The sequence below is a fragment of the Typopeltis vanoorti genome, chromosome 9, assembly GCF_054136105.1.
Source record: "Typopeltis vanoorti isolate ZY-2024b chromosome 9, IOZ_Tvanoo_1.0, whole genome shotgun sequence".
NCBI lineage: Eukaryota > Metazoa > Arthropoda > Arachnida > Uropygi > Thelyphonidae > Typopeltis > Typopeltis vanoorti.
Genome location: NC_143557.1, coordinates 91,349,367 through 91,376,274, shown reverse-complemented (window position 1 = coordinate 91,376,274; position 26,908 = coordinate 91,349,367). Strand labels below are relative to the sequence as shown.

The 26,908-nt window shown below is 34.7% G+C and overlaps 1 protein-coding gene across 1 annotated transcript in view; it reads left to right on the top strand.

The window, feature by feature from the left end:
• Positions 1-26,492, top strand: part of Spg7 (SPG7 matrix AAA peptidase subunit, paraplegin) — a 299,389-nt gene extending 272,897 nt beyond the window's left edge. The window contains exons 19-20 of the mRNA XM_090397373.1: positions 18,068-18,145; positions 26,200-26,492. Of these exons, the coding sequence (XP_090253499.1) occupies positions 18,068-18,145; positions 26,200-26,370 (249 nt within the window). The 3' untranslated portion in view covers positions 26,371-26,492. The remainder of the gene's footprint in view (positions 1-18,067; positions 18,146-26,199) is intronic.
• The last annotated feature ends 416 nt before the right edge of the window (positions 26,493-26,908 follow it).

The following is a 26,908-nucleotide window of genomic DNA, read 5'->3' as shown; positions in this document are numbered from 1 at the left end:
GTTATGTGGCAAGTAAGAGGAACAATGACTATGGAAGATCAATCTTAATGCGTGATGATAGTCATGAGGACACAGAAGCAGATAAAATAGTTGAGCTACTGAGTGACCACTTTGCAAGCATATATCTTCCTAGTGAGGTTACTGCTTTAACCTATGTGACAGACACTAATGTCAGAACAAAGGTGGATGAATTGGACATTCTTATTGTTGGAAGTTTTTCTACTTGGTTATACTATAAATTAAAGATACCAAGAAATTATATATATTGGTTTAATCCTTTATCCAAGTGTAAGCAAACAAACTTTGCTCCTGAAGTATTTTCAGGACTGGAGTAACTTGTATAAAGAAGCTGATGACTTCACATCACTTGCCTTAGTATCCCATAATGCAAAGCACATATTCTTATGGGTATGTGTAATGCTGTGCATTATGGGAAGGTTCACTACTGAGACCAGCTTCGACCTTTATTGAGGACTTTGGCATTACTTCAACCATAGTATCACCTCTGGGTCTGGCTCCCACTGATGAGACCTCAATAAAGGTCGAAATCAGTATACAGCAATTCCCTCGATTAATGTGCCCCGATTAGTGCATCATTTTTTTTCGATACCCAAATTCGATTAGTGCGCCTATATACGTCTTAAAAATAAATGTTGCAGATTTTAAAAATTTTCAGTCTATACATTTTTTATGGCTAGCTATTTTAAAAAATCACTCACCAGGATGAAAGAAATTAGCTACCAATTTGAAACATTTTACAGAGTTATTTTTTAAAGGCATACTACACTATTTCCATGTACACTGTCGTCTGCTTTACATATCATTTTGCTGATCATATCTCTTGTTTTTCTTATTTTTTTATTTTAAATTATTTTCATAACCTTTAATCATGAGTAAAAGAATCAGTGAGCAAAAAATAGAAGTGTGAAAATGATTCGAAATTTGATTGGAATTTGATTGGAAGCAAAACTTGAAATAATAAAGAAAAATGAACAAGGCGAGTCCAGAGCAAAGATAGGACAAGAACATGAAAATGGGTGATTCAACTGCTGAATATAAAGAGAAAGGTAAGGTTACTTCAAGTTCATGCATGCACTCGAAATCAAAGTATTATAATGATTGAATTAGAGAGAGACGTCTTTTTACATAGATTGAAGTTTGTAACCAAAAACGGATCCTGCTAAACACTAGCCTTATTAAATCAAAAGCATTATCTCTTTGTAACCTGGAAAGAAAGGGCTATCAATGATGGAAAAGAAGAAGAATTCCACCTTAGTGCTGGGTGATTTGAGCGTTTCAAAAAGAGAAATAGCCTACATAATGTTCTAATCACAGGCGAAGCTGCAATTGCAGATAAGGAGATATCCAGAGATTTTGAAGAAAATTGTGATCAACAAATATTTAATGTCGATGAAACCGGCCTTTTTTTTGGAAGCGAATGCCTTCCAAGACTTTTCTAACCAAATCAGAGAAATCTCAGCCAGGTTATAAAGTCGCAAAGTCGAATGAAATTACTGCTAGCAATATGCGAGCCATTTGGAAGCACATTCTTCCACATTGTGCAAATGATTTTAGCGGCTTTTCAAATGAATCTAAGTTAATTAAATCTCATTCTGAGAAGTTGAGAGATTCCGACCTGCTAAATTTAGATGCACAGCGGGAAGATCCTGAAGAATATGAAGAAAATTTAATCACTGACAAGCACAAAGAGGTTTCATTCACAGAAACAATTTGAAAATATTTTTCGTACAATCGAAGTTTTTAAGCAGCAATGCTTAGAGACTGACCCTGGTGAAGAGAGAACCAGTAAAATTTTCAGAAGAGGCAATAGGGCCATACGTTAGCTCTATTCTTTGTTAAGAAGCAGAATAATAAATTTATATTCTGAAAATGTTTTATTGTTTTCAGCTTCATGGTTTTCCTTTAACTAGGCCCTGAGACATACCCTAATTCTTTTATAAAAAAAATTAAGGGTCAAAAAAGAAATTTGAGGAACGAATTATACTTTTTCCCATAGGTTATTATATTTGATTACTGCATTTTCGATTAATGCGCCTGTTTTAAAGAACGCATTAGGCGCATTAATTGAGGGATTGGTGTATTAATAATAAGGTGTGGCACCTTTTGGCTACTCATATAAGAAATTATGACTTCGGCATTACTTCACCCTTAGTATTACCTCTGGATCTGGCTCCCACCAATGAGATCAATAAAGGTTGAAACCAATCTGGGCAGTGACCCCTCCCATAATGCATAGCGTTATACAGATCTGTAAGGATATGTGCTTTGCATTATGGGATACTAAGGCAAGTGATGTGAAGTCATCAGCTTTTATATATGAGTTTCCCCAGTCCTGAAAATACTTCAGGTGCAAACTTTGTTTGCTTACACTTGGATAAAGGATTAAACCAAGTATATAATTTCTCATCATCATCAAATTCCTGACATGTACCCTCAAGGGGTGTACAGGATATGAAAGTACTATATGAAAAATTTACACCATTACTAACTTCCTATCTACAATTTTCCTCCAAATCAGTCTATTACTTGTCAAGACTCCAATATTATCATTATCAGATCTTATATTTCTATCATCTAAGGCACATTGTACCGTATCAATCCACCTATATCTCGGTCTTCCTCTGGGTCGTTTTCCTGCCAACCTGGCAGAGAACACTTGTTTTGCTAATCTTTCCTCGCCCACTCTGTTTAAGTGACCATATCACCTGAGATTAGCTCTGCTAATGCATTCCTAGATGCCGACAATGTGTCAAGTTCTTTCCTAATATCCTCGATTTTTATGATATTGCTATTAATGCCATCTGTTCACGCCTCTAATCTTTCTCAGGACTCTCATATCTGCAGTCTCTAGTCTTTGGTCAAGTTTTTACTTCTGACCCATCTCTCAGATCCATAAGTTAAAACTTGTTTGAACACTGTGTTGTATACAGCTAATTTAGTGTTCCGACTAATTTCTCTCATTGCATATGAATTTATTCAATTGACTTCCTACCATACCAGCTTTATTGATTCTGTTGTCTATTTCCATATTTAATTTACCATCTTCACTAAAAATCATGCCTAAGTAGCTGAAAGGTTTTACTTGTTCCACAGGTTCCCCGTTCACAACACTGTTGACATTTTCAACAATTCTACCTATTTTCATTGTCTTTGTCTTTTTAATGCTGACCTTCATACCATATCTATTACAACAGTTATTCAATTTAGTCAGGGAATCTTGAAGACTTGTAGCAGATTTATTTAGAAGTATAACATCATCCGCATAAAGCAAAGAGCTGACATTAACATCTCCAATTCTGATATCATGTTTAATACCACTTTCCTTCATAATGTGATCCATATAGATAATGTACATCCTTTTCTCACACTAGATTTAACATTAAACTATCTCCCTGTACTTCTTTCAATTCTAACTGCTGACTTACAACTCAAATAAAGACTAAGTATTGCTTGATATAATGCTCCATTGACACCATATAACTGCAGTGTATTGAATAGCTTCTCTCTTGGAACCTTGTCATATGCCTTTTCCAAATCGACAAAACTTAAATACAGATCTCTGTTATATTCCTATGCTTTCTCGACTATTAGTCATAAAGCGAAGATCTGATCCTGACAGCCTCTATTTGGCCTGAATCCAGCTTGTTCTTCACCAAGCTTTCCTTCCACAATTCTTCTCAACCGTTTCTCAAGTATACTTGCATAGATCTTTCCAGGAACACTCAGTAGGGAAATACCTCTGTAATTCTCACATGCAGTTTTATTTCCCTTTTTATATATGGGTACTATGAGAGCTCTACTCCAATCATTGGGAATTCGTCCCTCTGTCCAGGCTTTATGAACTATGCAGTGCAGCCACTGTAAGACTTTCATACCACCATACTTCAGCATTTCTGGTCGAATATCATCTACTCCTACTGCCTTTATACATTTCAAGTCTTTGATGGCTTTTTCTACTTCAAATATGGATATGTATTCCTGACTGTATGCCTGTCAAGTGTTTTTTACCACTGTGCTATCACTGCTTGTTTAATTGGGAATTTTTCGAAGTAATTACTCCATACTTCAAGGATATCTTTTTCTCCTATTTTCATGTACCTTTATCATCTCAAACTCCTTTTACAGCACTCTTTCATCCATTTCTAAGCTTCTTCAACAACCTTGAGAATATTTTGCCACCTTCTTGATATTTATTTTCTATGTTCTTACCAAAGTCCTCCCATGACTTTTGTTTAGCTAGTTTTACAAAGTGTTTTGCTTTCTTACATTTGTCTCTGTATTCTCTAAGAGCACAAGCTGATTTATTTGCCAGGAACTTTTGATATGCTTTCTTCTTTTCCTTCACCGCCTCTCTAACTTTCTGTGTCCGCCATGGGGTTCTGATTTTTCTATCCTTGCAGACAACCTCACCACATGCCTCTCTGGCTGAATCAATCAGAGTTTTCTTCAAGGCTTGCCACTGAATCTCCAAAGTTTGGATCCTGTTCTCAAACTCTTTCATTTTTTTCTTCAATAATCTTTGTGTATTTTAGTCTACAGTTCACATCTGAGAGTTGCTCAACTTTTATTCGCTTTAAAACTTTCTTACATGTTATTCTTTTCAGTATGAAATTCAATTTTATCCTACTCAAGACTAAATAGTGATCGCTTCCAATTTCAAATCCTCTGTACACTCTGGCGTTCTGCACCAGGGAGAAAACATCATTATCAACAATAACATAGTCGATGAGACTTTTCTTATTCCTTGCCTCTTCTCTCCATGTGAATTTGTGTACATTTTTATGTTGGAACATGGTGTTAGTAATGACCAGTCCATGTCCTGAGCAGAAATCCAACAGGTATTTGCCATTATTATTAGCTTTGCTCTTTTCTCCAAATTTTCCCAAAATATTTTTGTATGTCTGACAGTCATTTGCTACTTTGCTATTCAGAACCCAAACAAGGACCAACTTTTCCTTTTTCATTGTGTTAGTTGCGTTTTCTAAAGCATCAAAAAATTCCTCCACTTCTACCTTAGTAGAATCTTCTGTGGGACCATAGGCACAAATAAGTCTCATTGTCCAGTTCCCCATTCTGATATCTGCCCACATCACTCTACTTGAGGCAGCCTGCCATTCAAGAAGATTAGCTTCGTATTTTGTGTTGAATTCTATGGCTACTCTTTCTTTTCCTTGATTGTCATTGCCTGAATATAACATTTTGTATTTATTGCTCAGAAAGATCTCACTAGTTTTTGTCTTTTTTGTGTCTGTCACCCCTATTATGTCGATGTGGTACTTATCTAATTCCTCATCTAGCTCCATTTCTTTGCCATTCAGGCTTCTTATGTTGATAGTACCGATCTTTAACTCTGGTGATGTTGAGTTGGGGTGTGTTTTCAGATTTGTTCCAGTAGCTGACTTTTCGCTGTTCACCCTGGTTCTCTGGCGAAAACAACGGGGGCTTTGTTTAACCCAGCGACGCCCCAGCCAACATTTTGTCATGTTGTACCATTATTTTTTTTTTATTTTGGCTTAACCAATCAGAATACAATTTGGTCAGCTAAATCCCAAATTGCCAGCCCATCCTCGTTCGTTCAGTATCCAGGTAGATACCCAACAGGGTGCACCACAAGATGGTGAGGATTGGACATTAGGTCAGACCCCCCCCGGTCGGTTCTCTGCATTTCTTTAAAGGCTATGTGGAGGTCTCCTCTCAGTTATACAGCTTTTACCCTTAAGCACCTTTCTTGGTATCTTTAATTTATGAAGGTTCTTACGATATTGCAGAATCTCAGTGTGAATATAGCTGTGGGATTAGATGAGATATCAGCTAGGGTTTTGCGAGAATGCACAATGGAACTGGCAATGCCTTTGTCTAAACTGTGTATTTTAAGTCTCAACTCTGGTGGAGTTCCAAAAGAGTTGAAAGAGGGAAAAATAATTCCCTTTCATAAGGGAAGTTCTAAGACTGCCGTAGCAGATTATAGACCAATCAGTATCTCCGGCATAGTGGTAAAAGTACTAGAAAAATTGGTAAAAAAAAGAATTCAAGAATGGGTAGATAAAAATATGATACTATATGAGGGTCAATATGGCTTTCTGAAGGGTTGGTCACGCCTTGATAATTTGCTATTTTTTTATAATAGAGTAACAGCTGAGTGGGATAAAGGAAAAGGTTACATGATGATTTTGTTGGATTTTGCTAAGACATTTGACAGAATACCAAATGGAACACCGTTACACAAATTGGAACAAATGAGGATGGATACGACACTGGTTAAGTGGATAAAAGGGTGGTTGCTAGACAGATATCAAAAAGTGGTATATGGAATGGCAGAATCTAGGTGGAAACAGATGACTAGTGGTGTGCTACCAGGTTCAGCTCTGGGACCATTGCTGTTTAATTTGTACATAAATGATATAGGAAATAACCTGAAAGGAAATATTCAGTTGTTTGCTGGTGATATGAAATTGATTACTAAATAACTTTAGGAATTCACAATGTATACTGGAATATAAATTAAAATAAACTTTAATATATACATCCTATATTTCAGCAATGTCACATTGCCATCTTAATGGCAACATAAGATTAAGACATGTGCACGCAGGCACTAAAAACAGCAAATGAGGTAGAAGCGAGGAAACTACTGTTTTTTCTAAAGTTTTGATGGTGCCCTCTAGTGAGCTATATTAGGGAGAACATTAGCCCAATGGCCAAAAATACCTAATATAGCCTGCTAGGGGGCACCATCAGAACTTTAGACAAAACAGTAGTTCTCTCTCTCTTCGACCTCATTTGCTGTTTTTAGTACCTGCATGCATGTGTCTTAATCTTATGTTCCCATAAAGATGGCAATGTGACATTGCTTAAATATAGGATGTATATATTAAAGTTTATTTTAATTTATATTCCAGTATATGTTGTGAATTCCTTAAGTTATTTAGTAATCATGTGCAACCAACATATAAGCCTTTCTATGAGGATGTGAAATTACTTAGAGTAATAGTTAATCAAGGGAATGTGGAGAGCTTGCAGGATGATTTAAATAGTCTGTCAGCATGGGCGAAAGTTAATGGGTGTCAGTTTAATGTCGAGAAATGTAAAATTATGCATTTTGGGATAAATAGATTACAAACTATTTATCACATTGATGACACTGTACTCCAGGAACTAGATGAAGATAGAGATTTAGGAGCGTTGTAGACAGAGAGTTAAAGTTTAGAGGACATATTGCTAAGGTGGCCCATAAGGTTACTTGGCTAGTGAAGAACATATTAACAAGTAGAGATAAGGAAGTTGTAATTCCTCTTTGTAAGGCCTTGATATGCTCACATCTGGATTACTGTGCTCAAGTCTTATCCCCTGGGTTTTTTGGGGTGAGGAAGTGGTGGAGCGGATTTAGAGACGAGTGGCCAAGATGGTGAGTGGTCTGTAGAATTCCTTATGAGGATAGATTGAAGGTGTGTGGATTGCAGAAGTTTGTTGATAGGAGAAAAAGAGGTATGATAGAAACAATTAAGTTGCTTAAAGGATTTTATAAGATAAATGCAGGGGATAAATTCAGCATCTTGCTAGAGGGATCATTAAAAGGGGGTCATTCCTGGAAGTTGAATAAAGGTGTGGTCAGTAGGGGGAGTGTGAAGACTAGATTTTTTACTTGGAAAGTGTTGAATAAGTGGTATGGGTCACCATAGTCAGTTGTGAGTGCTTTTTCTGTTAATGGGTTCAAGGAGATGTTTGGTAGATTGTTTGGATAGATTGGGTCTCCCACAATGAGTCTTTGCACTCCATGGAGATGCCTGTATAATAATAATAATATTTCACTTCAGTAGAAACTGTTATGAGTGCTGTAGTATTGCCCTTCCAAATTTTCACCTTTGTCTTCTTAAGTCTTAAAAGAATAAGTCATTTAAGACTCTTGAGATGCGCTTATTTCACATAAAACACATTCAATTGCAATAATTTTAGGTGGTACATGAATTGCATTGCTTTTATGAGACCACCACCACTATTCTACTTATTGGAGGTGTGAAGTGACCTGAAAAATTTCATGTTTGGTTTCTAGAGAAGGGATGTTTGTGGTTTACACTGGTACTACAAGGAGCATTCCAAAAACAATGCCTTCATTGTGATAACACCCCTCCCTGAAGAAATATGTCAGCGAAGTAATAAACAAAAGATAGTTTGAAGTCCCTATTTTTTTTTTTTCATGCACTGTTTCTTCAACAAATCTCCCTTTCTTTCAGTATGTTTTCTCTACTGCAATTTTTTCAAAACCATCATAGTAAAACTCTTCTGGGTTGTCATTTTAAAATGGATACTCTTGACATGTGACTTTAATTTGAAAGATTCCCAGATTTACCTGATTCCAAATTTAATTTGAAATTAACTGGCTAGTATATCTGATAGGATGCTGTTATAGCCCAGAGAATGTTGAGAATATTAATGATTCTGAAATGTTTGAGCAAATTAGTTGGACATGTAAAAAGAAGGTAATATTGATGGGAGACTTTAATTATGGGAATATAGAATGAAAGGAGGAGATAGTGTACAGGAAGAGTGAGGTTGTTGAATTTCTGAGAGATAAATATCTTAAACATCATGTGACCAAAGCAACAAGAGACTTTAGTGTTTTGTATTTGGTGATAACTTCACAAGATGTAGTTGTTAATGAGCTATTGACACTGCCACCAGTTGGTGGGAGTAATCATGGGGTACTTGTTTGGGAAGCGGTAAAACAAGAAAAGGATACCAAAAAAAAACTTATATATGTGGAAATATAAGGTGGATGATTATGGGAAGCTTTGTAGTCAGCTAGCATCAATACATTTAGTAGAAAATGTATTGATGCTAGTATTAGTTTTGTGCAGAAAAGATGTTGATAGTGCATGGAAATTCATAAGGCAGTATCTGACACAAGCAATATATCACTGCATACCAAAGGTTAAGGGAGTAAACAGAGTAGGATAATATAAAAAGAGTATAAAATGCAGGCTAGGAAGGTGACAAGCATGGTAAAGAAAGAAAAGGTGCAGTGTGAGAGGAGATTTGCTGGCCAGACCAAATTTAATTCCAGAGAATTCTTCCACTGTATGAGAAGCAGGAGAAATAATAATTATGGCAGGTTGATGTCGTGGCAGTAGAGTGACCGTTGTAAAAGATATAGTGGAGTTATTGAATGCAGTGGTGTAGGCAGGGGCAGTCCACCCCAGGCATCACTTTGAACCTTTTTGAACTTTTTCAGTTAATTCTAAAATACAGTCTTGAGAACTCAGTTCCAAATATTGTAATACCACTGTGAATTTTCCTCACAATTGCTGTAAGTGTTGCTAGTTGTGAGAGGAGTTTTTCTAAATAAAATTGATTAAGAATTACCTACATTACTGTGAAATAGACTTCACCAGTGTCATCAATGATTTTGCTAACAGAAAAGCAAGAAAAATAACATTTTAGAATGCTGAAATTAAAGTTTTACTTCAAAAATAAACATAGTGTTGTAATTTATTTCCCTATACGTCGTTTTGACTTTTTGCAGTATTTTTGGCGTGTATTGAGAGGGGCGATAAACTCAGGAACTGCCCCAGGTGGCAAAAGCTCTAGCTATGCCACTGATCGAATGAGTACTTGATTACCATATACCATACTGGTGTAAATGATGCCATATAATAGATAGAAGGGTGGCAAATATTAGGAGCATTAGAAGTGAAAGAAGGAAGAATATCCAGAAGATAAATCAGGTTGATTAGGTTGGATGTTAATAAGGCTGTGGGGTGGATGACATATCACCATGTATTCTTAAGGAATGTGTGCAACAGTTGGCTAAGTCCTTAACCTGGTTATTTAATTAAAGTATTGCAATGGGTAAGTTTCCTAAGGAGTGGAAAGAAGGCAAAATAGTACCACTCCATGCCTGGTTCTAGAACAGAAGCTTCCAGTTATAGACTAGTCTGTATAACTGCTGTTGTAGTCAAGATGTTGGAGAGATTGGTTAAGAATAGAATACAAGATTGGGTTGATGCTCAGCATAGATTTGTAAAGGATAGGTCTTGTTTTAGCAATTTACTTGCATTTTATGACAAGGTAATGAATATGTTAGATAAGGGAGTATTATATACAGTAATATTCTTGGACTTTGCAAACCATTTGATAGATTACCAGAGGATAAGTTGGTGTACAAGGTTAGATGTATAAGTGTATTGGTAGATGGATTGGAGATTGACTCTCTGTATGATACCAGCAAATTGCATATGATGGAGCAGTGTCTCAGAAAAGGAGGGTAACCATTGGTGTGCCCTAGGATATATTCTTGGGTCCCTGCTGTTTGATTTGTGTTTAACTTGATATATCATGTGGACTGACTGAGGATCTTCATTTGTTTGATAATGTAAAGTTGGGGAGAATTATACGTACTACTGATGTTAATTCCCTTGTTGTAATTTTTAGTTCTATTGTAACTGGAAACAGAACTACTGTCCTTACATGGCATCCTCTATGGGTTGGATAACTACAAAGTTAATTTAGAGAAGTCAGTCAATCAGGTCTTAAAATGATAGTGTTGGATCGTACTTCCTTGTTTTTGATCCGCCATCTTGTTTTAACTCTGTTCTTAAACAAGTAATAAGTTGCTGGTTGATTACTAATTTAAATATAGAGAAATTTATATTTTTAGACTGCACCACTCTATATCTAGATTAGTCTAATGAAATGTAGTGAAACCAAGCATCAACTAATTTTATATCAACATTATTTCTTACGTAGACCGAGTTTATCTCTTATCTTTAAAGCTCCCACTAGGGCCAATAATTTCATGAATGGTGCAGTAAAAGAGATTCAGGCAAACACAATTTTAAAATCGTCAAAACAAAATATTTAATTCAGGGTTATATATTATACATATAAACTCAATTCTGAAAACAAGATACTATAAATGTCTTAGCTTAACTGGTCACAACATCTTACAAATTTAGCTATGGGCATTCTGCTATCAGACTTATAGCTTTCACAATATTAAAATAACTTATAATAGAGTTCAATATCACAAAATCTCTTAGTAACAAATTTTACTATTATCACACAGTCAGTAAAGTCTCAATACATTAATGGTGGCAATAACTGCTTCATGATTATACACTTTCGCACTTTGTACTCCAGCTGATTTCAGCAAAAAACGTTATAGTTAATGTGGGGAATAACAGGAGGAATTACACATATATCTCTGCACTGAAGTAACAAAATTGGACAGTTCTTACCAGATAAATCCTTTGCTCATCAATTTCACTATGGGCACACTTTATAACTATATTTACTTAGCACACTATGGCAACACTATTTAGAATAAATCTTCTCAATGATAACTGAACTATTAATGGTCGCACTTCACATGTATAGACATACTTGGGTAAAGGAAAATGCTCATTCCTTTTTTAACACTATTCGACCAATTCAGCTCTCTGTTAAAGTTCCATGAAACTAATGGAACACGTAGTAATTCTTTAACTTCAAGAATTGTTCTCAGTTGCCTATTACTTTCCCGGTCCTCAAATAGTCCTACCACAGCACTTAATTCCTATTACTACAGCCTCTTACTTTACTCCGTGCTGCTAAATAAGCTATCTCCTCATCTCTTCTTAATCTAATTACAACACTTAATTCCCATTACTACAGCCTCTTACTTTACTCAGTGTTGCTAATAAGCTGTCTCCTCATCTTTTTTTAATCTAATTACAGCACCTAATTCCTATATCTACAGCCTTTTACTTTACTCCGTGCTGCCATGAGTGCTCCCTGCTTCCTGCCTCTCCACACTGTCGTGAATGCTTCTGGTCTACTGATCCCATGTATACTCTCACTTTTTGCTTATATACCTTCACTTTCTTTCCTGCCAAAACTTGTTCTCACAGTCTAGCTCATATCAATTCTATCTCCCTTTGAATACCATAGCTCACGTGCCACCACGCTCACGCTATCTAGTTTTAATTCCATCTCCATGACAACAATCAAAATAAAACATAAGTATAAGCATTACATAACATTTTACCTTTACATGCAGTAATGAAAATTAATAAAAAAAAATACTATAGTTACTTAAATTTACCTTCACCTTCATTCACAATAACAAAAAAACAAAACATATATTACAATTCACATAAGGCTCATAAAGTTACATACATACAATTTGTTATAATATTATTGAAGGAATAAAGTATAAAATAAATGGCATTTACTACAGAGTCCTTTCATTATTATGACATATCTTAAAATTATATAATTAATTAATAACTGACAAAATACAGAGCAATTATATGAGTAATACAGTTTAAGCAAGAGACAAACAATAAACAATATTTACAAGTCTTGCTTATGTTATGGAAGATCATGTTGGATTCTGAAAGAAATACCAATAACTTTAATTTCTCTTCATTCAGAATCCAACAATAGCCTTCCAGATCTTTGGTAAATGAATGTAACTATACTCGTTGAGGTTAGGAGAGTGCTTCATAGCTGATGCGGATTCTAAAAATAGTCTCTCAGGCCTATAATAATATCTGTGTAATAAAGATGTTTTCCTCTATCTGATCCTGTATGAAGGAATATCCAGAGCATGGTCTGCCAATCTCAACTTGCCATACAGATGATCACAGATGTAATTTTAACGTTCTTCAAACTGGTCTACCAGTCTGTCCAAAGTAGGCCAAACTGCAGGCACAAGGAACTTTATTTTATTGCTGTGTGCCTATCACAGTTATAATTGTGCTCTGATGGCTAGAATACCAGCAAAATATTAGTGAGTTTAATAAATATAATTTTTTTTTCTTTTCTTGGTATTGTTTATACTGCAAAACATTATAATGAATACACAGTTACTTATTTAGCTAGCCTATCCTGATCAAGTTTAACTTCTGGTGAAAAAATAAATATGTATATTAGATCAAATAATATAAATAAATAAATAATTGTCTACCTTTATCAGTTGAGATTCAATGTAATGAATTACTAAGAGTTCTATTATTAATGGTTGATATATAATTTGTTATATATCAACCATTTTTTCACTTTGGAAACCATTGAGCTAAGATATGTAAATTGCATAATAACCGTGATGGGCTGGAGACATATTCTTGTTGGAAAAAGTACTCAAACTTGCCATATGAGAGACTGCTTATTGCATAAAATCCTGAAGTTGAAAATATTAGTAGTCTGGAATCATGATTATTATTACTGTTTTGTACTGAACTGGTTTATCTGGACTCCTATTACTTAAATTATTTGAGAACTGTCATCAGCTTTTGGTTTTCTTTATGGTTTGATAATCTCATTGAGTCATCTCTTTTTTGAAATATGTTCTATTATTGAGATTAGGAAATCAAAGTTGGGTGCTTGGTGAAGATTGAGTGTAGACTATCCTGGAAACCTATAAACTATCATTTTTACAATAAAGAGCCAAGAGGCTATTTTTCTTAAATTAAGTTAAGGGGATAATAAATCCCTCATTATTTTAAAGCTGGATACGAAACTCGGAGATCGAAATCTATCGAAATCTAAGAGTTCATGCCGAAGAACTATCGGCAAGTCCAAGTGTAAGTCAACACCTGGGTAGTACAACACTAGGGCAACACGGAGCAAAGGTGGAGCAAGCTCCATCACTATCCTTAATATTTTCTCATAATGTAAAACTCAGCTCCTAGGAGATGTATTACTGTTTTACATTATGAGGAGTGGTCACTAACCAGACCGGTTTCAACCTTTATTGCTCATCAGTGAGTAGGTAGACCTGGAATACCAAGGTTTTAGCGAACCGAACTTACATGTAATCCTACTAACGAATTTCCAGAGCGGTGTACCCATATATTATTATTACTATGATAAAGAGCCAAGAGGCTATTTTTCTGGCAGCATAAATTAAGTTAAGGGGATAATAAATCTCTCATTATTTTAAAGCTGGATACGAAACTCGGAGATCAAAATCTAAGAGTTTCATGCCGAAGAACTATCAGCGAGTCCAAGCATAAGTCAACACCTGGGTAGTACAACACTAGGGCAACTCGGAACAAAGGTGGACCGAGCTCCGTCACTATCCTTAATATTTTCTCATAATGTAAAACTGCATTTTACATTATGAGAAAATGTAAAGGTAAGTTCGGTTCACTTAAACCTTGGTATTCTAGGTCTACCTACTCACTGATGAGACCTCAATAAAGGTCAAAACTGGTCTGGGTAGTGACCTCTCCTCATAATGTAAAACAGTAATACACCTCCAAGGAGCTGCGTTTTACATTATATGAGAAAATATTACGGATAGTGACGAATCTTGCTCCACCTTTGCTCCGAGTTGCCCTAGTGTTGTACTACCCAGGTGTTGACTTACGCTTGGACTTGCCGATAGTTCTTCGGCATGAAACTCTTAGATTTCGATAGATTTCGATCTCAGAGTTTCGTATCCGGCTTTAAAATAAAGAGGGATTTATTATCCCCTTAACTTAATTTACGCTGCCGGAAAAATAGCCTCTTGGCTCTTTATCGTAGTAATAATAATATATGGGTACACCGGTCGGGCAATTCGTTAGTAGGGGTACATGTAAGTTCGGTTCACTTAAACCTTGGTATTCCAGGTCTACCTACTCACTGATAAGACCTCAATAAAGGTCGAAACCAGTCTGGGTACTGACCTCTCCTCGTAATGTAAAACAGTAATACATCTCCTAGGAGCTGTGTTTTACATTATGAGAAAATATTAAGGATAGCGACTGAGCTTGCTCCACCTTTGCTCCGAGTTGCCCTAGTGTTGTACTACCCAGGTGTTGACTTACGCTTGGACTCGCCGATAGTTCTTTGGCATAAAACTCTTAGATTTCGATCTCCAAGTTTCGTATCCGGCTTTAAAATAATGAGGGATTTATTGTCCCCTTAACTTAACTATAATTTTTGTTAAAATTAGTTGATTAACGCTACACAGACTTTCCTAGATTTACATTCATACCATATTTTGATATGACAAGAGCATGTACTTTGTCATATCAAATTTAAAAATTTTGATAAAAATTTTTTAATTTAATTTTTTTTAATTTTTAATTTTTTAATAAATATTTTTTTAAGATTTTTAAAATTGATTCTGTGAAAAGTATATTATCCTCGTCATCAAATTCCTGATATATATATATATATATATATCCTTAACAGGAAGGCTATCATGGTAGTACTATATAATTAAGTTTACATTATTTACTAACTTCCTATCAACAATTTTTCTTCAAATTAGTCAGGTCGACAGTATTGTGAGATCTTTTATTTTGATCTGTTGAAGCACTTCTTACTGCATCAATCCACTTAGATCTTGGTCATCCTCTGGGCTTTTTTTTTTTTAATTTTTTTGCATCAAATTTGGTAACTTTTCTTTGCCTATGCTATTTAAGTTACCACACCACATTAGATTAGCCCTGCTCACACTTTCTTGAATGCTAACAATATCAAGTTCCTTCCTAATATCTTCATTTCTGTGATTCATGATATCTAATATCGTTAATTCTGCCATTTATATCAGGTGTTTTTTGATCACACACATACATACATACACATACTTGTGACACCCACCCACAAAAGATTAAAATGTTGGATGTTGGATTTTCCACTTGGTTAGACTATAATAAATTTAGTTTAATCCTTTACCCAAGTGTAGGCAAACAAAGTTTGTGCCTGAAGTATCTTCAGGACAGAGGCAACTCATAGTAAAGGTGGACCAAGCTCTCATCACTCATCTCAGTATCTCCCATAATGCAAAGCACATCTCCTTGCAGACATGTATAATGCTATGCATTAAGGGAAGGGCCACTACCCAGACCGGTTTTGATCTTTATCGAGGTCTCGTCAGTGAGAGCCAGACCCAGAAGTGGTGATAAGAAGGCAGAAGCAATGGAGAGGTCATGTTTACTTATACGAGTTGCCAAAAGGTGCACCACCTTATTATTAATTTACTCTGGATTTAGAGAAAGATGTTGGAAGTTTATTTTCCACTTGGTTAGACTATAATAAATTTAGTTTAATCCTTTACCAAAGTGGAGACAAACAAAAGGATTAAACTAAATTGGTGGGCTAAGGATTTTAGTTTTCTATTTTTATTAATTTTTATAATTTTGTTGAATATTTTATTAATTTTTTATCTGGTTTGGAAACATTGCTCTAGAGACTAAGGATAGAACTTTTTCAAATCCACTTCAGTTCTCCAATAAGTGGAGCATTGATCTTATCAAGCAATGAAATTTATCTACCACCAAAAGACAATCACAAACATCCATGCCCACAGCAGGATTCGAACCCATGGCCTGTTGTTTGAAGAGCAGATATGCTAACCACTTGGCTAACGAGGCCTGCAATTAATTACACATCGCCTGCATTTGATATGAATTTTGATTAATTGATTCTAGATCATGATTAAGTTTTGGCCAGTACTAAGTACAGTTTGGTTGGTTAATTGTCATAATTTACCAGTATAACACTGCTCTGGTCATTGGAACCATATTGTTTACATTTGATATGAATTTTGATTAATTGATTCTAGTTCATGATCAAGTTTTGGCCAGCACTAAATACATTTTAGTTGGTTAACTCTCATATTTTACCAGTATAATACATGCACTGGTCATTGGGACAGAAGCCATAGTTAATTCTTTGCATTCATTGTGAGATATGAATGAATATGGGAATATAAGCTTCCATAACTTAGTAACACATCCCTTTGATTGGAAAGACCTGAATTTGAATCATATCTAGTAATCAAAGAACCTGTCAGGGTTCTTTGATTACTAGATATGATTCAATATACTCTTCAAATATACTCTTCAGCTGAAGGTGAGTTAGCTAGTCTCATATAGACATAATAAAGTTTTTCATCCTTCAAAACAGGCAAACTGACTAGAAGACAACACACAGGTAATAGACAAATATGCTCCATTAGCAGGTATCTAACTTCAGTTACTTCAACCCTAATTCCAAACAAACAAACTTACTAATAATCTAGTTTTTCCCCTTGATGATCATCATCATCATGATATGAGCCTATAATCTTCCTCACTGCTGGATAAATGCTGCTCCCATTGCAGGAGGATTTGGTCTACTTCTCCCATGGTGACCAACTCCATCTTGGGAGAGTGTATATATAGTTGTATGAATGAACATATGAAAGTGAAAGACAATCACAAACATCCATACCCACGGCAGAATTCGAACCCACAGCCTTTGGGCTGGAGAGCAGATATGCTAACTGCTTGGCCAATTTTTCTCCTTAAATAACTCAAATTACAATATGACGTTGTTGTTGTTATTATTATTATTATTATTATTGCACGGAGATTCAAAGACTCATCACAGGTGACCCACACTTATCATTATTTATGCAATGCTTGTCATACTCTCCTTAAAGTTATTCATTGACAGAGTACCCAACAACACTTCTCACAGTCTCTTTCTTTCATTCATAACTCTCTCTAAGCAAAATATCTAGACCTCGCACTGTTACCAGCTACATTCTTATTCAGCTTTCACGGATGACTCATGGTTCTCTCCCATCCATTATGTATTAAAAATTTTATTCTCTCTCTCTCTCTCTCTCTCCCTCCCTCCCTCCCTCCCTCCTATAAGCCCCTTTTTCACCTCTTTTTTTGCCAATCAACCAAGTTTTGTAACGTGCAAAACTTTATCTATCTACATAATAAATATTCTACAAAACTGCCACTCTCTTTGTCACTTGTTTCTGGATGCACAATAAAGATTATTTTTAACCTATGAGAATATGAGTTAATTTAATAGTATATATTTTAATTGGCACTAGATTTGTTCAGAATTTGTGTATTCCATTAGAATTGTCTTCCTGGATTTAATTGCAAATATACCATGTGCCATTTTCTTGCTGTCTTCCAGTTAGATATAGAAAATCCAACCTTTTGAGAGTTAATATTTCTTTCACTTAAAAGCATTGATTAAATAATGTAAGTTGTGTTCCTTTCTCAAACTGTTTTTTAACTTGAAGAATTTTTAATATCTTAATGAATGACAATAATTTTAATTATAGCAAGCCAGATTATTAATAGCAAGAGCATACAAGAGAACTGAGGTGATATTAATGAAAAATCAGCGTATGTTAAAATTGGTAAGTATACTAATGAGATTTGATGCATGCGACTTTCACTTTACAAAATGCTGTTAGAAATACTCATTATAATGCTTGGGAAATTTAATATTTCATTGTTCATATTTTGTAATTTTTCATGTGCAGGACAAGAATTTTAATGTTTTGATGAAAGGCTGTAAACTCACAGTGCATAAATACCCACCCTGGATGGGCTGAATATTTTTGTTATTGTTCTTTTTATTATTTTAATTTATTTTTTTACATAATATAGAAAGTCTTATTGTAGTGAACCAAACATGCAACTTTATTGTCAAATCACTTTAAGTTTCCAGTACGAGAGGCCTACCACCACTCCGCTTGTAAGGGGAGTGGTGGTAGGCTGATGCTGGAAAATTTTTAACAAAGCAGGTTCTCCCTTTGCAAGAATCATCCACTTAATTTTGCCTGGGCTGCTGCTTCTTTGGGTAATGACCTTGTTAGGTTCGTGAAAATTTTAGAAATTCTAGAAATGCAAAACCTTTAACATACAAAAGTGAACATTTGTTGAAAAATAATATTTCTTTAAAATTGTAGTGGACGTAATCCCTACACAGGCTGCTGCATAGGGAAGGGAAAGGGGGGTGTTTCCAGCACATTGCCAGGTGCTGGAAAAAACACCCCCAGCTGAATTTTCCATGTCACTACATACAAGCTTATTGCCCAAATACCACTAGCCTTGGGGACTAAAATGTGTGTTGCTTTACACTTTATACCATTGTCGGTCCCAGTGCACACACGAGTAGGTTGATGATCTCATTTTACACCTGGCATAAAATTCAGTCTTAGAATCCTAAATTCCAAAATTTTTATTCTTGAATTCTTGCACGAATATTCCTTTTATGCATTAAGAAAAAGAATGAAAAATATTTTTCATTTCTTTTCTTTTTCTTCTTTCCCACATGTAATATGTTAATTCCTGTGCAGATAAGCAGTATACACCTTTATCAGTCATGGTGTCAAAGGAGATGTGCCAATATTGCAGTTTCTTATTTGTCTTTATTAATCCCATGATGGAGATGGATATAAGCTTTAAAGAATTATAAAGAGAAAGAGGTAGAATATCAGAGAGCAAGGGAGACTCATGAGTAAGGAAGGAGGAGGTGAAAAAGAAATGAAGAAGGAAGGAAGGTAAGAAAGGTGGAAATGCTTTGTTGGAGGAAAACATTCTACAGTAAAGAAAGACAAAACAAGGAAATGTTCTGTTGTTAGGTATAAATCCTACAATTGTGGTCAAAACAGAGGCAATAATGTTAGAGGCACTTCTCTGAAATAATATTCAGAAGGCACAGTTGCAAAAAAATTCTCCAGTTTTTATTTAAATAGAGAAGACTGTCATAGTTCTTCAAAGAATTCTCCATTGATGTAAAGTCAACAGCCTATAATAAATTTAGTTTAATCCTTTATCCAAGTGTAAGCAAAGTTTGTGCCCAAAAATATCTTCAGGACTGAGTTAAGGTAGTTGCACTACCTAACCAAGTGAAAAATAAATTTCCAACATCTTTCACTAAATCCAGAGTAATTCAATAATAAGGTGGTACACCTGTTGGCAACTCCTTTAGGTAAATATGATCTCTCCTATTGCTTCTGCCTTAGTATCTCCACGTTTGGGTCTGCCTCCCACTGACGTAACCTCAATAAAGGTTGAAACCGATCTTGGTAGTGGCCCCTTCCCTTAATGCATAGCAGTATACATGTCTGCAAGGAGATATGCTTTGCATTATGGGAGATACTGAGACAAGGAGTGATGAGAGCTTAGTCCTGAAGATATTTTCAGGTGCAAACTTTGTTTGCTTACACCTTGGATAAAGTATTAAACTAAATTTATTATAGTCTAACTAAGTGAAAAATAAACTTCCAGTCAACAGCCTCTATATATAAGTAGACTAGTCATGAAGGTACTTCACAGTTATGCTTACGCTTTGGTATAGGATTAAAACAAGAATATAATTTCATTTCAAGTATAATATCCAAAAAATTGGTATTTAGGTAGTTTCCCCTCCAATGTAGTACTAGCTAAAGGGCCATTGGAATTGCACAACATTGTTTCCAACTATCATGCAAGGAAGACATTGAATTCATGTGAACTTTGTTTGATGGTGTATAATCTTGAGTTAGTTTTACAATTAATAGATTATAGGTTCTTATTAATAAAGATTATTATTTTGTGAAAGGTTAATTATAGTCTTTGTAATATGAGGAGAAACTTATTCATTGAAGGTTGATGTGTGGATATGAAATTGAGTGATACTTTTGTACAGTAAGCAAACAATGTGTTAAAGTTAGTTAATACTTATCAGATAAGCAATTAGTTGATCATTTATGATTCAATATATCTGGCATGTTGTTATCTATGGTGGACTCGGATAATAGCATTTAACATTATTGACTAAAGCTGCTATAAAGATTTACTTATTGTAGTGTTATGTGAAGCCTAAAGTAAGTTGCTTGATTGTTTCTAATCTCTGTTAACAGTTGAGTTATGTATTGTGTACACCAAATGTTTATATTAATTGTGTTATTGTTTAGCATCATTGGGAGTCTTTACTGAAGTTTAAATAATGTTGCACTCTCACTATTTGCCAAAAGAGAAATTCTCTTTCTATCAATAAGGAGATGCATCCATCTCCTACTCAGCTCACACTGAGCTTATGAATAAATAAGTGTTATGACTCACCCACACAAGTCATAACACTTATTTAAGGAGTTGGAGAGTATTGTTGAAAGCTTGAGAGTATTGTTGTTTCTTGTTATCAGCCTTAAGTATTATGAAAATCTGCTGAAAGCCTTTCCATTTTCTAAACATTGAAAACATTTTTTGATTCACCTTTATAATATAATTTGTTTATAATATAATTGAAAAAGCTAAGCAATTTTTGGCTATAGAGCAGACACATTTAGCATAGTCATTAAAAAGGGTCTGCTCCATAACTAAAAATAGCTTAGCTTTTTCAATCATATTGATTCACCTTATTTTAAAAATTATTTTTTCTGCAAACTTTATTTATAGGCATACAGATAACATTAGTTAATTGCTCTTTTGTTGTGCTGCAAATTTTACAATCACATTGAACAAGTTGATTTAGAATACTCTCTTCTTTGATCTTCTTTGGCTCATAATTTTCCTATGCCATTCTGTCAGTCCTTTATTGTCTCTGATGCTCTCAAATTATAATAATCATTCTAGCCTCTAGAACAGAATTTTACAACTTCTGTTCCTCCATGCTTTCAGCTTTCTCATATCCAGATCTACACTATTGTAACATTTAAACACAACTCCTCCCTGTGGGTCACTTGTTTGTGGCGGAGGGGGGCCTCCCAGTGATAGTACTGGCCCTTTTCATTCTTTCTCTTTTTCTTTACTTTTCTTCCCATATTCTTTACTTTTCTTCCCGTATTCTTTGCTCTTCTTCTCCTGGGTCTTTTTTACTCCTTTCTTCCAAACCACTGTCACTGGGATCCAATGCGCAGGTGCCATGTTTGCCATGTGATGCAATCCATGGACATCCGGAATTTGGGGGGGGGGATCCTCATAGTCTTGCACTACATTAGCCTCTGCTTTGGCAAGATATGTGGTCCTGGATGGCTTGACCAGGATCAATCGGCTAGTGGGTTTGCATGCAAGGGTCGACAGTGTTGCAGTAAGTCTCTCACTCTGTAGCCCGTGGTTGGGATCCAAGGTTTGCTAGAGCTAGTATAGCATCCAGCATAGCCCTAGCTTCCCACTCCTGAATGCAGTCATTGCTTGCCGGTCAGTGGGCATCCATGTGTGGCTCCATGATGGGTGGGAAGCTCTGGTGCCAAACCAAAAACTCTTTGAGCATGAATTCTTCATTCTCAAATGTTATAGGGGCTCTAACAAAGTCCCAACCAAGTATTGATACTGTAGACACAGCATAAGTAAGAAACAAAAGATATATGATACTAGTTTAAATGTACCAGTATTTTTGATCATCCATGCAACAGGTGAAAATTCAGTAGGAAAAATGTCACCCTTCTTTGATCAAAGGGTTTAGACGGACTGGCAAGACCTCCTAAAACTGTTGAGAAATTATTTTCTGGTGATATCCTTGTGGAAACATTATGTCATCAACATCAACGAGTTGGTTACCAATCACAGTAACATCTCATAAAACAGTCAACTTTTGCAAGAGACCTTCAGTGAGTCTGGGGCTCATCAAGGGAAGACACTCGTCATGCCTTCTCTTGAATATTAGGGTGCAGGCTGACAAGATAGTTTTTGAAGTCCTTTTTTTTTTTTGAAGCTGTTCAGATGATGAAACTATAATACAGCCAAATTTTGAACCTAGATTTTGATAGTATGTGTTTATGGGTTTCTTTTCAAAGGATTCCCTAAATAAGTTAGCTAGAACTGAAGTGGGGGTAAGAGCCCATAGCAAGACCTTGTGTTTGTTACTAGTACATATCTTTAAATTGAAAAAATAAAAATATTTTCTGTACAGTATCTGTTAGAATAAGATCTCAGAGTACTAAACATCTAAGCTTTCTGCAACTATTCCATTACTATTCATTCTTTCACTAAGTATAATCTATTTTTGATGAATTCTTTCTTTCCTTTGTGCAGATTGGAGGTGAATGAATCCCTTGCATGTACAGTGTGTCTCAAAGGTACCTTCAGTTTAAGATTCTTCAGGAATCTAAATTCTTGGAAGCAGTGGGTGTTTCAGAGTAAGGTGTTTTTTTTTTAATTAAATTAAGTGGATATTAAATCTCACATTGTTTCAAAACCAAATAAGAAACTCAAAGATCGGACTCAAAGAGTTTCATGACGAATATAGTAAACTCTAAAAGTATCGGCGGATACTAGCATAAGCCAAAGCACGTAGTACTTTGGCTTATGCTAGTACTGATCACTATTCTTAGTATTTCCCATAATCTAAAAACACATCTCCTAGGAGATGTATGATGTTATACATTATGGTGGAAGGTCACTACCCTGACCGGTTTTGACCTTTATTGAGATCTCATCAGTGAGTAGGTAGACCAAATTAATACTGAGGGTATAGCGAAAAGAACTTATATACTCTGCTATACGAGTTGTGAAACAGGTGCATCCATTAAATTACTTAAATAAAGAGCCAATAGGCTTAATTTTGGCGATGTAACATTATTTAAATTAAGGGGATATTAAATCCCACATTGTTTCAAAACCAAATAAGAAACTCAAAGATCGAAATCAAAGAGTTTCATGCTGAATATAGTAAACTATAAACTACTCACTGATGAGACTTCAATAAAGGTAGAAACTGGTATGGATAGTGACCTTCCACCATAATGTATAACATCATGCATCTCCTAGAAGATGTGTTTTTACATTATGGGAAATACTAAGAATAGTGATCAGAGCTTGACCCACTTTTGCTACGAGTTGCCCTAGTTTGTACTACGTGCTTTGGCTTACGCTAGTATCTGTCGATACTTTTATAGTTTACTATATTCGGCATGAAACTCTTTGATTCTGATCTTTGAGTTTCTTATTCAATTTTGAAACAATGTGGGATTTAATATCTACTTAATTTAAATAAAGTTACATCATTGAAATGAAGCCTATTGGCTCTTTATTTAAGTTTTTTTTAATTCCTCCAGCTAACTGTCATTTTTTTTTTAATCAAATCATTGGTCTAATTGTGTGTGTACATATGTACGTTCACCTAAGTTTTGTTGTCTTATTCATTTTGGTGATGTATTCTTCAGAATCCATGACAACTGAGGCATTTCCTTTATCCATTTTGATAACCACGAGTTTTTGTGTGCTGCTTGTTACATTTGTGGAATATTTCTTGGTGTTCTTTTTAGCTTAAAGTAACAAAGAAGCTCTTTAAATGAAAAGTTAGGTCAGCTGAATCTCTTCATTATCTTCCCAATAATTTTTTCTGCATTGGCTATGATATCTACTTTGAGGATATTACAAGGAGTTAAAGACAAAATTAAATTATTAACATCTGGCCTCCATAGAGTCAGAGACTCATCATGGGAGGTACATGCTGTCACACACAAAGCTCATCAACCCATGCCTTGAACTCATTCTGTATGTCTGCATTCTTGATGCACTCAGGATAATAACTTATTCTTAGTGTTATTCAGAGAAAGTATATGAAGACAGATTGATTATGACCTTGGAATGGGGTATATGCCTGTTTTGCTTTTTCTTTTCATGCAGAAGCATGCTGAGTTTTGTTTTGTTCCTTTGAGAAATTGAAAGAGCTTTGTTGACAGATAGTCCATTTATGATGGTCCACGAATCCTCACTTCCACAAGAAGTGAGGATGCAGTTCAGAATGTAGGAAGAAAGTGTGGCAGTCAATTTTGAATAGTTTAAATCTGGTTGCAGCAGCATATATTCCTTTAGTAAAGCAATTTCCATGCTCTGATAGATTTTGTTTGCTTTATTAGAATTGAACTGGTACCTTTCACACTTGGGTATAATATTGCTCCTGCACCTAACCAGAAAGGTAAGTCTGTTCAGAAAGTTTTTCTCTTTGATATGGAACTTCTCTAACTCATTAACCTTAGAAAACAGTGAACTCCCTGTGCTCTTCCATTGAAAGTATTAGATTTTAGTGGTTGGAAAGATGTTCATCACATTTCCCATATAATGAACCAAATGATGTGGAGTAACATAAAGTATACTTTATTAAACTAAAAATCTTGACTACTTTCACTTGCTGACAGATATGCTTCAGTGCAGTTATATTACAAAAGACTTAAAAAGCTAAATACATAAATGTATCACATTCTTTCATTGCTTATTGCCATACATTTAAAATATTAAAATTAAAAGTCACCCAAATATATTTTTTAATTCTTTCTCTCACATAAGTGTATTTATTATCAGTCATTGCTATCATAATTTTTTAATGATATTGAAATTGACTAATATAGTGAGTGATTAATTTCTTCTTATGTTGTCTTTGTGCTTTTAATAACTTATATTTTGAATTTGGCTAGGCTCACCTCTAATTCTTTGTTTAACAATTTATGAAATATAAATTGTTAGGAGAGGTGATATGATTGAGACTTTTAAACTGTTGAGAGGCAGTTACAGGGTGGATACTGGGCAGTTCTTTCACTTGGTGGAACAGTGGGAAGGAGCAATGACAAGGTGCCAGCCCTGGAAGTTACAAAAGAAGGCTATGAGCAAGAAGATGAGGAGTGGTTTCTTTGCATGGAGGGTGGTTGAACTGTGGAATGCATTGCCTGATAGAGTCGTGAGAGCAAGAACAGTCAATGAGTTCAAGGAGTGGTATGATAGACTTTGTTTTTCCTAGGAAGGACCTCTCGCAATGAGTCTCTTGACTCCATGGAGGCCTGAATAATAATAATAATAATAATATAAAGAGGGTGTGAGTGGGGGAGTGAGAGGCAGGTTTTTTTCGTGCAGAGTTGTGAATGATTGGAATGCCTTGCCTGAGAGTGTGGTGTCTGCAAGGAGTTTGAGTGTGTTTAAGACATGGTATGATGAGATGTGCATGTGATAAAAGGACCTCCCAGATGAGTCTTTGACTCCATGAGGTCTTGGGGTAATAATAATAATAATAATAATTATAAATTACTTAAAAATATAGATAAACATATGACTAGGACAGATGCATAACTGCTTTATTTTATTTTTCAAAGTGAAAATCTGTGAAATATTTTATGAAAAACTATTTTTCACTAACCTGGTTGGAATTGTACAACCTAGATAAATTATTCTAAAATGAATGTGGTCTAAGACTGAAAAAAAAAAAAAAAGCAGCACAGATTGATTGCTCAAAACAGAAATGTTTCTTATGCAGTTTAGACTATTAAGAAAAGTAACTAAGAATTCCCAGTTTCTTTTGTAATCTATATGAGAATATAATATTTGCTTAGTTCTTCCTCTTCAAATACTGTTTTCATCTCCTAAAAATAAAACAAAATTAACTCTTATTTATTTTTTAGGACAGGAATAAGCCAGCATATTTATTAAACTTTTATATGTTTTATTATTTTCTTTCTGAAAGTGTTATTAATATTTTCTTTATTTCTTTCAGTTGGCTGAGGCTTTGCTTCAGAAAGAAGTATTAAATTATAGTGATGTAGAAAGTTTAATTGGTCCTCCACCTTATGGAAAAAAACAGTTAATTGAAATGCTGGACTTAGGTCCTATTGAAGAAAACAACCAAAAACAAGCTTCAAAATCTGCTCCATCAGAAATGCAGTGAAACAAATTCTTATTTTCTAGCACATTAGTAATTTTATTAAATAAAGGTATTTCTTTTATATAATACCTCGTTGTATTTTGTAAATTAAAAGACTGAAATAAAATATAAATAATTATTTTAAATATGAATTAGTAATACAGTTTTATAAGTGACATCTAATTGAAATTTAATTTTGCTTGAGAGTTGAAAATAGTGTATATTTAGATATGAAGTAGTCATTTGTTCTTTTTTTAAAATATGACTTAATATCATATACAAATTTTTTAATAGTAACAAAATTTCTGGGTATATATATATCTGCTTTCTAAAATAATAACTCATTTTTTAAACAACAAAAAATCTTAGTGTATTATACTGTCATGCATCTAGAACAATAATAATTATCTATATAGAAAGAAGAATGAGATTTGATGATTCTTTGTGTGTGACTATTTTTGTTATTTATTTTTTATTTGATAAAACATTAACCAGGTTAATCTTAGGAAATGATATTACTTATTTCAGACTTAAGTGTTCAACTCAATATAAAGAAACCTCA